This window comes from Coregonus lavaretus (genome assembly GCF_964263955.1).
Source record: "Coregonus lavaretus genome assembly, chromosome: 23".
Classification (NCBI taxonomy): Eukaryota; Metazoa; Chordata; class Actinopteri; order Salmoniformes; family Salmonidae; genus Coregonus; species Coregonus lavaretus.
Genome location: NC_140010.1, coordinates 21,514,242 through 21,530,539, shown reverse-complemented (window position 1 = coordinate 21,530,539; position 16,298 = coordinate 21,514,242). Strand labels below are relative to the sequence as shown.

Below are 16,298 nucleotides of genomic sequence, written 5' to 3'. Positions count from 1 at the left end.
CAAACATGTTTATTATATTTTACCTTTGGCATCTCCCTACATGTGCCATAATGATACATAAAATAATCCTATACCCCTTGTTTAGTGGTGTTGCAGACTCTGGGGCCTTTCAAAACAGGTGTATATATACTGAGATCATGTGACAGATCATGTGACACTTAGATTGCACACAGGTGGACTTTATTTAACTAATTATGTGACTTCTGAAGGTAATTGGTTGCACCAGATCTTATTTAGGGGCTTCATAGCAAAGGGGGTGAATACATATGCACGTACCACTTTTCCGTTATTTATTTTTTAGAATTCTTTGAAACAAGTTTTTTTTTTTTTTTTTTTTACCAATTTGGACTAGTTTGTGTCTGTCCATTACATGAAATCCAAATAAAAATTCATTTAAATTACAGGTTGTAATGGAACAAAATAGGAAAAACGCCAATGGGGATGAATACTTTTGCAAGGCACAATATACTGTACTTTTTGGCTTATACAAATCCATATGGGGTAAAGTTACTATGACAATTGGACATTAAGCTACACTAGGTTATTTGAAGGGAATCCTGTAGGTATACAGGCCTAGTTCTACTGTCTATGAATTTCATCTTCATAAAATCATATGATTGAGATCTGACTCCAATTGGAATGATAGGCAAAGGTTGCTGTTGCTTGGTTTCATTTCAAGTCATGGCACGCAGGTGGCATTGGTGTTTTTGTGTTGTGATGTTTTTGCAGTAAAAAGGAATAAAGTCCACTATTTTGACACTCATTCACAGTAAATTGTGGTGGACTCAACAAATGTTGCTAGTCTCGAACAAACCGTGCCATTTTTCTAAACGTTTGTCCCGCACACTGATCACCATGAGCAGTGGTAGGGACCCAAAGAATGCTAACAATTTGGCCTAAAGCCAAACATTTTCAGTCTTTATATGATACAGGCTACGTCCGTGTTTAAGTGGTACAAAAGGATTTAGTGGTACAAAACACTGAATTGATATTAAATCAAAGTAATAGCGGTTAGTTCTCCTACCTATTTTGAGCACAGGTTGGATACCATGGATACAGTATCCATATTAGGACACTCTCAGTTTCAGTAAGAGTTGGTCTCAGTAGAAGTGGAGTTGGTCTCAGTAGAAGTTGAATTATTATTATTATTTATTTAACTAGGCAAGTCAGTTAAGAACAAATTCTTATTTACAATGATGGTGAATTATTATGAATGAACTGTAGAGTTTAATGGACTATGAGGTAGAACTGGGTTAATGAAGAGCATAAAGTTAGAATTCTTTGTTACTGGGCCAGGAATTGTATTGGGTCATTTAATTTCACTGTGTGGGTGAGTAGAGAGGGAATCTGCCCTAGGGTCAGATTGCTTGCTCTTACTTAAATCCATGGCTGTCTTATCTGATGAGAGACTGAAACTAGCTTGTGGCCTTTTGTCTCTCTCTTCTAACACAGTGAAGGGAGCGGCACCAGGGTTGAATAGAGTTTGGGCTAGACCTTTGTCTCCTTGGTATCTTCTTGATTGATTACAGCATGAGGGGGTGAGGTTTGTGGATGATTCAAGAATTTAGGGCCTTGTCATGTTTAAACTAAACATGAGTGTGTGTGCAAGACAGGGGAGCGAGTGATTGGTTGGAGTAATAGTTCAGCCGTCCTCAGGGACAAAGGAAGTGGGTGTGGAGTGATAAAGAGCGGGAAACTGAAGAGGGAGGGATTTAGAGCTAGAAGAGTTGGGGATGATGGTATATAATGTGACGTGAGGAAGGAGAACGGGGTGCCATTCTGTAGACTGGTATCGGCTTTGTTGAAATTTTAATGAAGTCATTTCTTGATGCAACAAAAACTCTGTAAGACCTTATTTGTAATAAAGTATAGTGGTTATTTTCCACAACACCTACACCGGCCAAACCCAGACGATGCTGGGTCAATTGTGCGCCGCACTATGGGACTCCCAATCACGGCCGGTTGTGATACAGCCTGGAATCGAACCAGGGGGTCTGTAGTGACACTGAGATGCATTGCCTTAGACCTCAGTCTCAGTAGAAGTTGAATCCATCTCAGTAAGAATTGAGTCATTCTCAGTAAGAGTTGAGTCAGTCTCAGTAGGAGTTGAGTCAGTCTCAGTAGAAGTTGAGTCAGTCTCTATAGAAGATGAGGGTGTCTCCGTAAAAGTTGAGTCAGTCTCAGTAAGAGTTGAGTCATTCTCAGTAGGAGTTGAGTCAGTAGAAGTTGAGTCAGTCTCAGTAAGAGTTGTCTTTCCTCTTTTTCTATCTTCCTTTCCTAAATCCCTTTCCTTCGTTCCTTTCCTAGCTTCCTTTCCTCCTTTCCTAGACCCCTTTCATTCTTTAATTTCCTAGCTCTCTTTTCTCCTTTCCTTTCTTAGCTGTATTTCCACCTTTCCTAACTTCCTTACCTCTTTTCGTTCCCTAACTCCTTTCCTCCTATTGGTTCTAAGCTTCCTTTCCAATCATCCATTCCTAGCATTATTTCCTACATATATTTCCTTAATTCCTTTCCTAGCCTCCTTTCCTAGCCCCTATCCTTATTTCATTTCCTAGCACGATTTCCTAATTTCCTTTCCTATCTTCCTTTCCTATTTTCCTATCCTAGCTCTATTTCCTCCTTTCCTAGATAAATGAGCTAGTAGAGGAGGAAAGGAAGCTAGGAAAGGATAGGAGGAAGGGGAGCTAGGAATCCAAAGGAGGAGAGGAAAGGAAGGCAAGGGTTCAAGGAAATTAAGCTAGGAAATTAGGAAAGAAAGATAGGAAAGGCAGAAAGGAAGCTAGGATAGGAGGAAAGGACATTTTGTTTGTAAAGAATAGGAGGAAAGGTAGCTAGGATTATGCAAAGAGAGTGCAAATGTATGTGGTAAGGATTCACAAGCCGCCAGTAGATGTCAATAGTATTGGCTTTAATGCGAGGCCAGTTATTTTGTGACAGGCCAGTTTTAGTGACAACCAATGGTGTCATACTGACACATTATCAGTAACCACAGCTGTCACCGAAAGGTGGTAGCATAATCATCATATATTTATTACTCTCCTTATGTTCTAAAGAAATGTACGTAAATGTAACTTGTGTCACCGTGCTGCTACCAGCTTCTCTTCCTCCACTGTCCCTGTCCCCTTATTGGGCTCAAACCAGTGATCCTCTGATTGCAAATACACGTGACTGCCCGCCTGACAAACAGACCAGGGGTGCATTCAGTAGGATGCAACGTTTTGGAATGTTCAGATAGAAATATGCTATGTAGAACAAACACCCTTCTCTGACATGTAGAATAAGGAATCACTTAGTCTCTACTCGTGGCGTATCTATCTACAATGTTCAACAATGTTTGGCTACCGAACGAGGCCCTGCTGTCAAAAAACAATGGAGGCTTTATTTAGCATTGGCAGCGCCATTAAGGACTTTCACTATTTTTAAATAATCAACTTGGTGGGACTTCCTATGGGTTAAGGAAGGATCACATGATTCCATCCGGGTCATCGGGAGGGATCAGCCAAGAATTATACCCTTGAGTAAACATTCCATAACTGCAGGTGGCAGTAAATCGCAAACCACCTAGCTCAGCTGGTAGAGCACGGCGCTTGTAACGCCAAAGTAGTGGGTTCGATCCCCGGGACCACCCATGCACAAAAATGTATGCACGCATGACTGTAAGTCGCTTTGGATAAAAGCGTCTGCTAAATGGCATATTATTATTATTATAAACCTTGGCTTTATACCTGTTCATGGAAACCATGTGTTTGATGTTTTTGATACCGTTCCACTAATTCCGCTCCAGTCATTAACAGGAGCCTGTTCTCCCCAATTAAGGTGCCACCAACCTCCTGTGGTGAAAACGCAGAAACACAAACATAAGAAACAAGGATATGAAAATCTCCCGAGTGGCGCAGTGGTCTAAGGCACTGCATCGCAGTGCTAGCTGTGCCACTAGAGATCCTGGTTCAAATCCAGGCTCTGTTGTAGCTGGCTGTGACCGGGAGACCCATAGGGCGACGCACAATTGGCCCAGGGTAGGGGAGGGAATGTCCGGCAGGGATGTAGCTCAGTTGGTAGAGCATAGCGTTTGCAACGCCAGGGTTGTGGGTTCGATTCCCACGGGGGGCCAGTTTGAAAAATAAATGAAAATAATGTATGCACTCACTAACTGTAAGTCGCTCTGGATAAGAGCATCTGCTAAATGGCTAAAATGTTTTAAAAAATGTAAATGTAATAAGATTATATGAAATAAAGAAAACCTCTACCTCATGCTGCCTAGTCTTTATATTAGTTATGCCTGCTGATTTTTTTAAAGCTGTTTTAAAGCAAATTTCCTGAAATTCTATGCATTCTTACATGTATTATGTGTGTTTATATGATACCAGGGGTCGAAGCCCGACAACAAAAAATACAAAATAGCTTATGTAGGTTACATTGCATGCCAGAATTTGTCAAATTATGTCATTAAATGTTTCATTATGAATTCAAAAGAATCTTGTACTATTCTTAAGACATAATGCTCAAAGTTATGAAAATAACAGTATTTATTAACAATTTCCTTCCCTTTGTCTCTGTATGATGCACAGGTACTTTTGTTATGCAGGTGACTGCCACAGATGCTGACGACCCCACCTATGGGAATAGTGCACGGATCGTGTACAGTATCCTACATGGACAGCCTTACTTTTCAGTCGACTCCAAAACTGGTGAGATCACAACATAGTTGGAATCAAGGCACATCCACATCCACAATATCAAATGGAGAGATTTGAAAACCAAAGAGTTAAATGTGTTAACTGCCTTTACAATGGCAAAATGTAAAGCTTTACCACTGCAATATGTGATTATTGTAAATACTTTGAGATTATATTGCAGCTGAAGTTGGACTGAGAGTATAGGGGAACACTCTGAATCGGTGGCAACTTGTGACCCTGTAGTACCCGTACCATGAGACTCACTCCTGATCAAACGCTATTCACACAGGGAGAGGCACTATTAGGGCAGATTAGTATTTTGCAGGGTGTCAAAGGTCTCCTTTTTCTGGCATCCTACACAGATGTGTAACATTCTCCTTAATGAATGCATGAGTCAAAATCCACCTCTTCTCTATTCCCTCGACTAACATCAAAGAGGATACGATCTCTTATAATCACAACTCATCTCTCTTTCTTCCCCTCACTACTCTTTGCTCTTGCTTGCCTCTCCCTCTCTCTCTCTCTCACACACACACACACACACACACTCACATCTTCTCCGTTGCTTTTTGTGACCTTGAACAGGGGTTATCAGGACTGCGTTGCCTAACATGGACCGTGAAGTGAAGGAGCTGTACCAGGTCCTTATTCAGGCAAAAGATATGGGCGGTCAGCTGGGAGGACTAGCCGGAACCACCACCATTAACATCACCCTCAGCGACGTCAACGACAACCCACCCAGGTTTTCAAAAAGTGTGCCAAATTGCATTTTAATGACAATGGCTTTGTTTGCTATTACCCAATGAATCTAAAAAGTACTGTATGAATATTGTGGGCACTGAAAGTGAATCTTTCTGCACATAAGGGATCTCATCATATCTCTAGGCAATTAGATGTTACTTTAATAATAGTCATATATATTTGTATGAGCTGTTTATATATAATCAATGGTTTAACAACACCAGCGAAGTGATGCTTGTATAAATAGGCTTCACATTATTAAAAGAGGGTAATGTGAGTCTCTGGTCCTTACATAAAACTACAACTGAGACTTGACTCATTCAAGAAGCAGCCAATGACATATTTTGTACTTCTACATTTTAATCTATTTTTATTGTATGGCAGGTATATTCCATCTCAGGGTCCCAGAGTCTTCATCAGTGGGCTCAGCAGTGGGGAAGATCAGAGCTCATGACCTGGACTCTGAGAAGAATGCAGAGGTGGAATATTCTATTGTTCCTGGAGATGAAGGAAACATGTTTAACATCACCTCCAACGGGGACAGTCAAGAGGGAATCATAGTCCTTAGTGAGGTGGGAATTAACAACCCTTCACCAGTCACTTCATTTTACTTGAACCATTTTACTCTGTGATGAGGAAAGGTCCACACATGATCTCCATCGCACTCTGTTTTGGGCCAGTTTCTCAAGTAAGAATTGCAGATCTGTTATGATAGATCATGAGCAAAGCTGTGCTCATTTAGATCATTAAACTGATGTACTACATAGGCCTTGGAATATTAATAGAAAATTGCTGCATACATCCTTTTATCACAACTACAAACCATCCTCAGAACCTAACCATGAGGAAGTATGGAGAAATTGATTATCCCTATTTTCTAGCAGTCCAAAAATGAATTTTGATATTTTTTCAGGAAAATGCTTGGATGTGTTTGGATATAGCCTACATGAATAAATTAATACTTTTGAGGCTATGATCAGACAACACACCTCCTGATTGGATGTGACAAGCAGGAATCCCTTTAGACATCCCCTTTACAACAGCTTATTCTCTCTCTGTGGCCCACAGACTCCCAAACACTGGTATCTGTCAGAACGCTGAGTGTGGATGTGGTGCAGGGAATCAAGCGCAGGCACAAAAGTGTTCGTCAACAGTCTTTAGTGATGAAAAAACAACTCCAAACAGGAGAAATAGCCAACCCAACCGGGAGGCAAGAGCGACAAAACGCACACAACACAGTGCGTAAAAACAAGAAAAGGCGCACGCAGTGCGGACTCTCAAAATCAACAGAATGAGAGCAAAATCCCATGAACATGAACAGCTGACACAAACAATCACACATAACACCTGACCCAATTACGAAACTTAAATAGGGAACACAATCAAACACTAACAAGGGACAGGTGTTACAAACAGACAAAACCAAACAAACATGAAACATCGAACGGTGGCAGCTAGTACTCCGGGGACGACGACCGCCGAAGCCTGCCCGAACAAGGAGGAGGAGCAGCCTCGGCCGAAACCGTGACAGTACCCCCCCCTTGACGCGCGGCTCCAGCCGTGCGCCGACCCCGGCCTCGGGGACGACCAGGACGACGCGGAGCAGGGCGCGTAGGATGACCCCGATGGAACTCGGTCAGCAGGGACTGGTCTAATATGTCCCTCCTCGGCACCCAGCACCGCTCCTCCGGGCCGTACCCCTCCCACTCCATGAGATATTGAAGACCCCCCATCCGGCGTCTCGAATCAAGGATGGACCTCACAGTGTACGCCGGAGCCCCCTCGATGTCCAACGGGGGCGGAGGAGTCTCCTCTATCTCATACTCCTGGAGTGGACCAGCTACCACCGGCCTGAGGAGAGACACATGGAACGAGGGGTTAATATTCCTATAGTCAATAGGCAGTTCTAACCTGTAACACACCTCGTTCAACCTCCTCAGGACTTTGAATGGCCCCACAAACCGCCGACCCAGCTTCCGGCAGGGCAGGCGGAGGGGCAGGTTTCTGGTCGAGAGCCAGACTCGATCTCCAGGTGCGTACACAGGCCCCTCACTGCGGTGGAGATCGGCGCTCGTTTTCTGCCGACGGATGGCCCGCTGCAGATGTACGTGGGCAGCGTTCCATGTCTCCTCCGAGCGCCGCACCCATTCATCCACCGCAGGGGCCTCGATCTGGCTCTCGTGCCAAGGTGCCAGAACCGGCTGGTACCCTAACACACACTGGAAAGGGGTTAGTTGGGTGGAGGAGTGGCGGAGAGAGTTCTGTGCCATCTCGGCCCAAGGAACGTATCTCGCCCACTCCTCCGGCCGGCCCTGGCAATAAGACCTCAGAAACCTACCCACATCCTGGTTAACACGTTCAACCTGCCCATTACTCTCCGGATGGTAACCCGAGGTTAGGCTTACCGAAACCCCCAACCGTTCCATAAACGCTCTCCACACTCTGGAGGTGAACTGGGGGCCTCGATCAGACACTATATCCTCGGGTACCCCGTAATGCCGGAAGACATGGGTAAACAGAGCCTCAGCGGTCTGTAGGGCAGTGGGTAGACCCGGCATGGGAAGGAGACGACAGGCCTTCGAGAACCGATCCACAACGACCAGGATGGTAGTATTCCCCTGTGAGGGGGGAAGGTCGGTAACAAAATCCACCGAGAGGTGGGACCAGGGTCGTTGTGGAACGGGCAGGGGTTGTAGCTTACCCCTGGGCAAATGTCTGGGCGCCTTACACTGGGCACACACCGAACAGGAGGAGACATAAATCCTCACATCCCTGGCTAACGTTGGCCACCAGTACTTAGTGCTAAGGCAGTGAACTGTCCGGCCGATACCCGGATGTCCAGAGGAGGGGGACGTATGAGCCCAATAAATGAGGCGATAGCGTACCTCGAGCGGAACGTACGTCCGACCCACTGGACACTGTGGAGGACTTGGGTCGGTGCGTAACACCCGCTCGATCTCGGCATCAACCTCCCACACCACCGGTGCAACCAGACAAGACTCTGGTAGTATGGGAGTGGGCTCAACGGACCTCTCCTCCGCGTCATACCGCCGAGACAGAGCATCTGCCTTCCCGTTCTGGGACCCAGGGATGTAAGTGATTTTAAACACAAACCGGGCTAGAAACATAGTCCAGCGGGCCTGGCGAGGATTCAGTCTCCTAGCTGCCCGGATGTATTCCAGGTTACGGTGGTCAGTTAGAATGAGGAAAGGGTGTTGAGCCCCCTCAAGCCAATGCCGCCACACCTTTAGGGCCTGTACCACGGCTAACAGCTCCCTGTCTCCTACGTCATAATTCCGCTCCGCCGGACTGAGCTTTTTAGAATAAAAAGCACAGGGACGGAGTTTAGGTGGTGTGCCAGACCGTTGGGAGAGAACGGCCCCTATACCGGCCTCTGACGCGTCTACCTCTACCTGGAAAGGTAAAGAGGGATCCGGATGTGCCAACACCGGCGCCGAGGTAAACAGGTCCTTCAGTTTCCCAAAAGCCCTGTCCGCCTCAGCTGACCACCGCAAGCGCACCGGACCCCCCTTCAACAGAGACGTGATGGGAGCTGCCACCTGTCCAAAACCCCGGATAAACCTCCGGTAATAATTTGCAAAACCCAAGAACTGTTGCACCTCCTTCACAGTGGTTGGGGTCTGCCAATTACGCACAGCTGACACCCGGTCCACCTCCATCTTCACCCCTGACGCAGACAACTGATAACCCAGAAAGGAGACCGACTTCTGAAAGAACAGACATTTCTCTGCCTTGACATATAGGTCATGCTCCAACAGCCTCCTCAATACTCGGCGCACCAGGGCTACATGCTCTGTTCGGGTAGGACTGTACACCAGAATATCGTCTATGTACACGACTACTCCCTGTCCCTGCATGTCCCGGAAAATCTCATCGACGAAGGATTGGAAGACTGAGGGAGCATTCATCAACCCATATGGCATGACTAGATACTCGTAATGTCCGGAAGTCGTGCTAAACGCTGTCTTCCATTCATCGCCCTCTCTAATGCGCACCAAGTTATATGCGCTCCTGAGATCCAATTTTGTGAAGAACTGAGCACCGTGTAATGACTCCGTCAGAGTCGCAATCAGAGGAAGTGGATAGCTGTACTTCACCGTAATCTGATTGAGACCGCGGTAATCAATACACGGGCGCAGACCTCCATCCTTTTTCTTCACAAAAAAGAAACTCGAGGAAGCGGGTGAAGTGGAGGCCCGTATGTATCCCTGTCTCAGAGACTCAGCGATGTACGTCTCCATTGCCTTCCTCTCCTCTTGAGACAAGGGATACACATGGCTCCGCGGGAGAGCTGCTCCTGACTGGAGATCTATCGCACAATCCCCCAGTCTATGAGGTGGCAGCTGCGCCGCCCTAGTTTTACTAAACACCAGTTTCAAATCCTCATACTCGGGGGGAATATGCAGTGCTGGCATTAGATTCGGACTTTCCACCGAGGTCGCCCCTATGGAAACACCCAGACACCGCCCCTCACACTGGGCAGACCACCCTTTAAGAGCTTTCTCTTGCCACAAAATAGTAGGGTCATGGGTCATCAACCAGGGAAGGCCCAGCACCACCGGATACGCAGGAGAGTCAATCAGATAGAGCTGAATCGTCTCCTCATGACCCTCCTGCGCCATCATCTTAAGGGGTGCCGTGACCTCCCTAATCAACCCAGATCCTAACGGACGGCTATCTAGGGCATGAACAGGGAAAGGCTTATCAACGGGAAGGAGGGGAATCCCTAACTCTACACAGAACTGGCGATCTACAAAATTCCCAGCTGCGCCTGAATCTACCAGCGCCTTATGCTGGGAACGAGGTGCAACCTGTGGAAAACAAACAGGCAAGGTTAGGTGAACGACAGAAAGCTCTGGGTAAGTAGGGCGCCTACTCACCTGGGGGGACCCCCCAATGCGTGGCCTGCCTTCTCCTCTACCGGGGGACCCTCCCCAACACCAAGCCGCGGTGTGCCCTCCACGGCCACAGTTAGTGCAGGGAACGGCCCCCCTCGGGTTCCTACTCCTCCGTTCTCTAGCGCCAGCACCCCCGAGCTCCATAGGGCTCGGCTCGGAGGTGCTGGAGGGTGAAATGGGCGAACCCCACCCGGGACGTCCACGGGTGGCGAGCAGGGTATCCAGCCGAATGGCCATGTCGACAAGTTGGTCAAACGTCAACGAGGTGTCCCTGCACGCCAGCTCTCTCTGGACGTCCTCCCGGAGGCTGCAACGGAAGTGGTCTATGAGGGCCCGCTCATTCCACCCTGCATCTGCCGCTAGAGTCCGGAATTCCAGAGCAAAGTCCTGGGCGCTCCTCATCCCCTGTCGGAGGTAGAACAGACGCTCCCCCGCCGCCTTCCCTTCCGGTGGATGGTCAAACACAGCACGGAAGCGGCGGGAGAACTCCGCATAGGTAGTGGTAGCGGCGTCCATTCTCCTCCATTCGGCGTTGGCCCACTCCAACGCCTTGCCGGTGAGACAGGAGATGAGGGCGGAGACGCTCTCGTGTCCCGAGGGCGCCGGGTGTACGGTGGCGAGGTAGAGCTCCACTTGCAGCAGGAACCCTTGACACCCGGCAGCGGAGCCGTCGTACGCCCTCGGGAGCGAGAGCCGAATCCCACTGGGTTCCGGAAGTTGGACAGGAGGACTGACCGATGGGGATGGTCCCGTAGGTTGGGCCGTGGGTACCCCGCTGGTCTCCCATCGGTGGAGAGTGTTCATCACCCCCTCCAGGGCATGACAGACCTGGTTAATCCGGTCCTCCTGCCCACGAAGACGGTCTTCCATGCTCGCTGTTGGCGCGGTTGCTCCTGCTGATTCCATGGGTGTTGTGTGATTCTGTCAGAACGCTGAGTGTGGATGTGGTGCAGGGAATCAAGCGCAGGCACAAAAGTGTTCGTCAACAGTCTTTAGTGATGAAAAAACAACTCCAAACAGGAGAAATAGCCAACCCAACCGGGAGGCAAGAGCGACAAAACGCACACAACACAGTGCGTAAAAACAAGAAAAGGCGCACGCAGTGCGGACTCTCAAAATCAACAGAATGAGAGCAAAAACACCATCAACATGAACAGCTGACACAAACAATCACACATAACACCTGACCCAATTACGAAACTTAAATAGGGAACACAATCAAACACTAACAAGGGACAGGTGTTACAAACAGACAAAACCAAACAAACATGAAACATCGAACGGTGGCAGCTAGTACTCCGGGGACGACGACCGCCGAAGCCTGCCCGAACAAGGAGGAGGAGCAGCCTCGGCCGAAACCGTGACAGTATCCTATCTTCACATAAGTGGGTAGTTGCACCAAAGCTTTTGAACTGGGTTTGAGTGCATGTCTCGTCTGGGTTTGGATGATATTATTATTCACAGATGGGGTGTGTATCTTGCAGCTATGTGAGTTACCTTGATAGAAGTATATCATAGTGCTACTTGTACTTGTCTAGATGTTGATAATGAACATTCAACACATTAGGCACTTTCTTGCAAATACATAGTGGGGATAAACAAAGGCCCTTTTGCCTTCTGAAATTGAAATGATTGTAGGGCTATAGGTCTATTTGTAGCTGTTTGTTCCTCTGCTAAAACAGCACCTGTAAAACTGTGAAAGCCCATGTGTTGGAGGAAAGGATGGAAAATGGCTTGGGGAGGGCTCAGCCAAGGTCTGTCACAGTGTGTGATAAGAGGATTTGGAAGAGTAACAGGTTCAAGTGATAATCACCTCCGTCAAAATAAAATATTATAGTGAAACTTATAGGTAAACCATCTGTGGGATTCAAATGCCCTCTACATATATTTATGTGCCAAGATATCGGGTCTATACTTTGTTTCTATGTTGGACAGTGCTGGATATAGTTTAGGCTTAAAAGCCCTCCCAATTTAAGATATGGTTCAAGACTCCAGTAGTTATTATCTGTAAGGTTCCAACCAAAATAACACCAAAGCGATTATAAAAAACTGTAGTATGCAGGAAGTCAAGCATTTTGATATGGAAATGTCAATCCTTTATACGTTAGAACATCAACCACAGTAATCTATTTTATTTATTTGAGATAATATGATCTCTTTCCATGCCGAAAATAGTTATTACCATGTGGGTTATCAGTGAATTTAAAAAAAGTGTGCCCTCACACATGAAGTGGGAGGTTGAGGCGCTATGCTATCCCATGGATCTCCTTTATGATGAGACATGGCAGGTGAGTCAGGCACTTAGGAGGGAACAGTGAAAACAGCAGGAGCTTCCTGATACAAATACTGTGATTGACACCTCTGTGCCGTTAATAAGAAGGAATTGTCACTAGGTTGTGGGTGTGTGGTGGGAGGTAGAGTTGGAGGATATAGGCCCAAACCAACAAAGGATGGGTTCAATTTCCAGATAACAATATTTTCCCTGCTAATTTGCATGTATGCAGTGTTGCAAGAATTGTGTTCCCTGCAGGTAACGCTGAGCGGTGCTTTTTGGATGGGATGGCACACATGCTGTGGTGTCTGTCCTCCTGCATCTCCTGCCCAGTCCTGTTGTCTGTCTGGTTGTTATGCAGTCAGCAGGGTGGCTGCCCATTCCACAGACAACCAGACTTTTGCATGTGTGTGTCTCAGACAGGGACTGCTGTGTGTGTGTTGACAGTGAAAACTGCTCTGCTGTCAATGCTAACTAGGGACCCAGCTGAGTTAATGTGAGACTGTAATATAGGGTTAGAAAGCTGTTCTCAAAGTGTCTTCCTGAAAATGTGTTAAAACCCCAAACATTGGCTGTTCAAGTCTCAAATTGCTTAAAAACTGAGACACTGAAGAACATGATTCTGTATTGGAAAAGGAATATTGAAACTAACCCTTTTGGTTCATTTAACATAAATCAATCTTGGTTGGTGCAATTAACAGGCATGTTTCCATATCAAAGTGCTTGACTTCCGTGTCTGTTGAGCATACTAAACCAAACAGAGATGTTAACAAACTGAATAAATGCATTTCACCTTTCACTCATTATCTTTCAGCATCTCGACTATGAAACCAAAAGGTCATACACCTTTAAAGTGGAGGCATCCAATGCTCACCTGGATCCCCGGTTCCTCCTCCGGGGCCCCTTCAAAGACACTGCCACCGTCAAGGTCAACGTGCTGGATGTGGATGAACCCCCTGTGTTCACTAAGACCTCTTACACTATAGATGTGTATGAGGACACTCCTGTGAGCACCATCATTGGATCTGTTACAGCGCAGGACCTAGATGCAGGTACCAGTGCAGTTAGGTAAGGACTCTTGAATACATTTATACATACATGTATAGTAAGTCATATGTACCTACTGTATGGTTATTCAAAATGAGATTCATCAAGGCTGGTGTTGAGAAATGGGACCATGATGGATTGAGGTATTTTCCATTTGGGCACCTGTATCCGACACCTTAAATGGCAACAAAACTCAGCTGTCAACATAGATCAACTGTACAGTATCTATTTAGCGAGATGGGAGTATTTTGGTATGGTGACTGGAGTGTTGGATGTTTGATTTAACCAACAGAGACACACTTTCCTCCTCAGAGTTATGAACACTGACAACTAATATCCATTTGGCTTGTTGTTTTTCTGTTCTTCCAAATGTTTTCAAAGTACAGTTGACTTCCTGTTGGTGTTGAGAGACAGAGCGTGAGACACAGGACATCTGCACAAGAACATAAAAATACGTTGTGGCCCAGCAGTGTGTTCTTTGTTATCGATGAATATTTAATGTCTTTCTAGAAATGGAGGATGCAGTAATTCACCTTGCTTAAAAGGCCGTCCTTGTTATGTCTGCTTAATATTTAAAAGCATTACATTTGTCATTGTTCTTATGGGACATGAAACACTTAAACATACTAGAACGCTGATCAGAACACAATCACATGGCATTCTATTCCCTATCAGGGTCTGGTCATAAGAAGTGCACTATATAGGGAATAAGGTACTATTTGGTACGCATCCCTAGTTTCTACATGAAAAGAGAATGATTATTCTTCTGTGTAATGTTTGCCGTCATTACCTTGGTCTTTCTTTGATTAATCGTTATGACATTTCTCCTTCGGGACCAATAAAATATTTAAGCCTATCTATCTCTATAGACCTATTACATTCAGATTTTCTATTACAGTGCCTTCAGAAAGTATTCACACCCCTTGACTTTTTCCACATTTTGTTGTGTTACAGCCTGATTTTTAAATTTATTAAATTGAGATTTTTTGGGTCACTGCCCTACACACAATACCCCATAATGTCAAAGTTGAAATATGTTCTTTTCAAAATGTTTACAAATTAATAAAAAATGAAAAGCTGAAATGTCTTCAGTCAGTAAGTCAGTAAGTTTGTTATGGAAAGCCTAAATAAATGTAGGAGTAAAAATGTGTTTAACAAGTCACTCTATGTGCAATAATAGTGTTTAACATGATTTTTGAAAGACTACCCCATCTCTGTACCCCACACATACAATTATCTGCAAGGTCCCTCAGTCGAGCAGTGAATTTCAAACACATATTTAACCACAAAGACCAGGGAGGTTTTCCAATGCCTCGCAAGGAAGGGCACCTATTGGTAGATGAAAAAAAAAGCTGACATTGAATATCCCTTTGAGAATGGTGAAGTTATTAATTACACTTCGGATGGCGTATCAATACACCCAGTCAGTACAAAGATAAAGGCGTCCTTCCTAACTTAGTTGAGAGGAAGGAAACCGTTTATGGATTTCACCATGAGGCCAATGGTCACTTTAAAACAATTAAAGAGTTTAATGGCTGTGATAGCTACTCCACAATACTAAACTAATTGACAGAGTGAAAAGAAGGAAGCATGTACAGAATAAAAATATTCCAAAACTGTTTACAAAAAGGCACTGAAGTAATACTGCAAAATATTTTGCAAAGCAATTAACTTTTTGTCCTGAATACAAAGTGTTATGTACCACTCTCCATATTTTCAAGCATAGTGGTGACTGTATCATGTTATGGGTATGCTGGTAATCATTTTAGACTGGGGAGTTTTTCAGGATAAAAAAGAAACGGAATGGAGATAAACACAGGCAAAATCCTAGAGGAAGACATGGTTAAGTCTGCTTTCCACCAGACCCTGGGAGATGAATTCACCTTTCAGCAGGACAATAACCTAAAACACAACGCCAAATCTACACTGGAGTTGCTTACCAAGAAGGCAGTTAATGTTCCTGAGTGGCCGAGTTACAGTTTTGACTTAAATCTGCTGAAAATCCATGGCAAGACCTGGAAATGGTTGTATAGCAATGATATTATTATTACCCAGAAAGACTCACAGCTTTAAACGTTGCCAAAGGTGCTTCCACAAGTATTGTTTTCACGTTGTCATTATTTAATAAATTTTGAATTCAGGCTGTAACACAACAAAATGTGGAGTAAGTCAAGGGGCATGAATACTTTCTGAAGGCACTGTACATGCAAATTAAGATGTGGAAAGAGTAGTTCAGCTGTAAGTATTGATTAAAATATGCTGTGTGAGGTTGAAGAAATCATACTCTATATGTTCAGTTGTTTTTTTCATGTATTCATGTTTTTTGTGCATGTTTTGTAGATACTCTATTGAGTGGAAGAGGCCTGTGGACAGCTGCTTTGGCATTGATACTGTGGAAGGGACCATCTCCACCAACGAGATGTTGGACAGAGAGAGTAATAGGCAGCACAATATCTCTGTTGTGGCCACTAAAGTTAGTAAGTATAGGACGAAGGGTAAATATGTACAGTATATAATATGTGTTATTATACACAGAGTGTATAAAACATTAGGAATACCTTCCTAATATTGAATAGCACCCCCTTTTGCCCTCAGAACAGCCTCAATTCGTCAGGGCATGGACTCTACAAGGTGTTGAAGGTG

General features: G+C 45.2%; 1 protein-coding gene across 1 annotated transcript in view; it reads left to right on the top strand.

Moving 5' to 3' along the window:
• LOC311150443 (cadherin-12-like) overlaps positions 1–16,298 on the top strand; it is a gene marked incomplete at both ends in the record, with an annotated part of 54,564 nt that overhangs the window by 19,217 nt on the left and 19,049 nt on the right. The window contains 5 exons of the mRNA XM_084187930.1: positions 4,569–4,688; positions 5,262–5,429; positions 5,802–5,989; positions 13,423–13,676; positions 15,996–16,132. Of these exons, the coding sequence (XP_084044056.1) occupies positions 4,569–4,688; positions 5,262–5,429; positions 5,802–5,989; positions 13,423–13,676; positions 15,996–16,132 (867 nt within the window). The remainder of the gene's footprint in view (positions 1–4,568; positions 4,689–5,261; positions 5,430–5,801; positions 5,990–13,422; positions 13,677–15,995; positions 16,133–16,298) is intronic.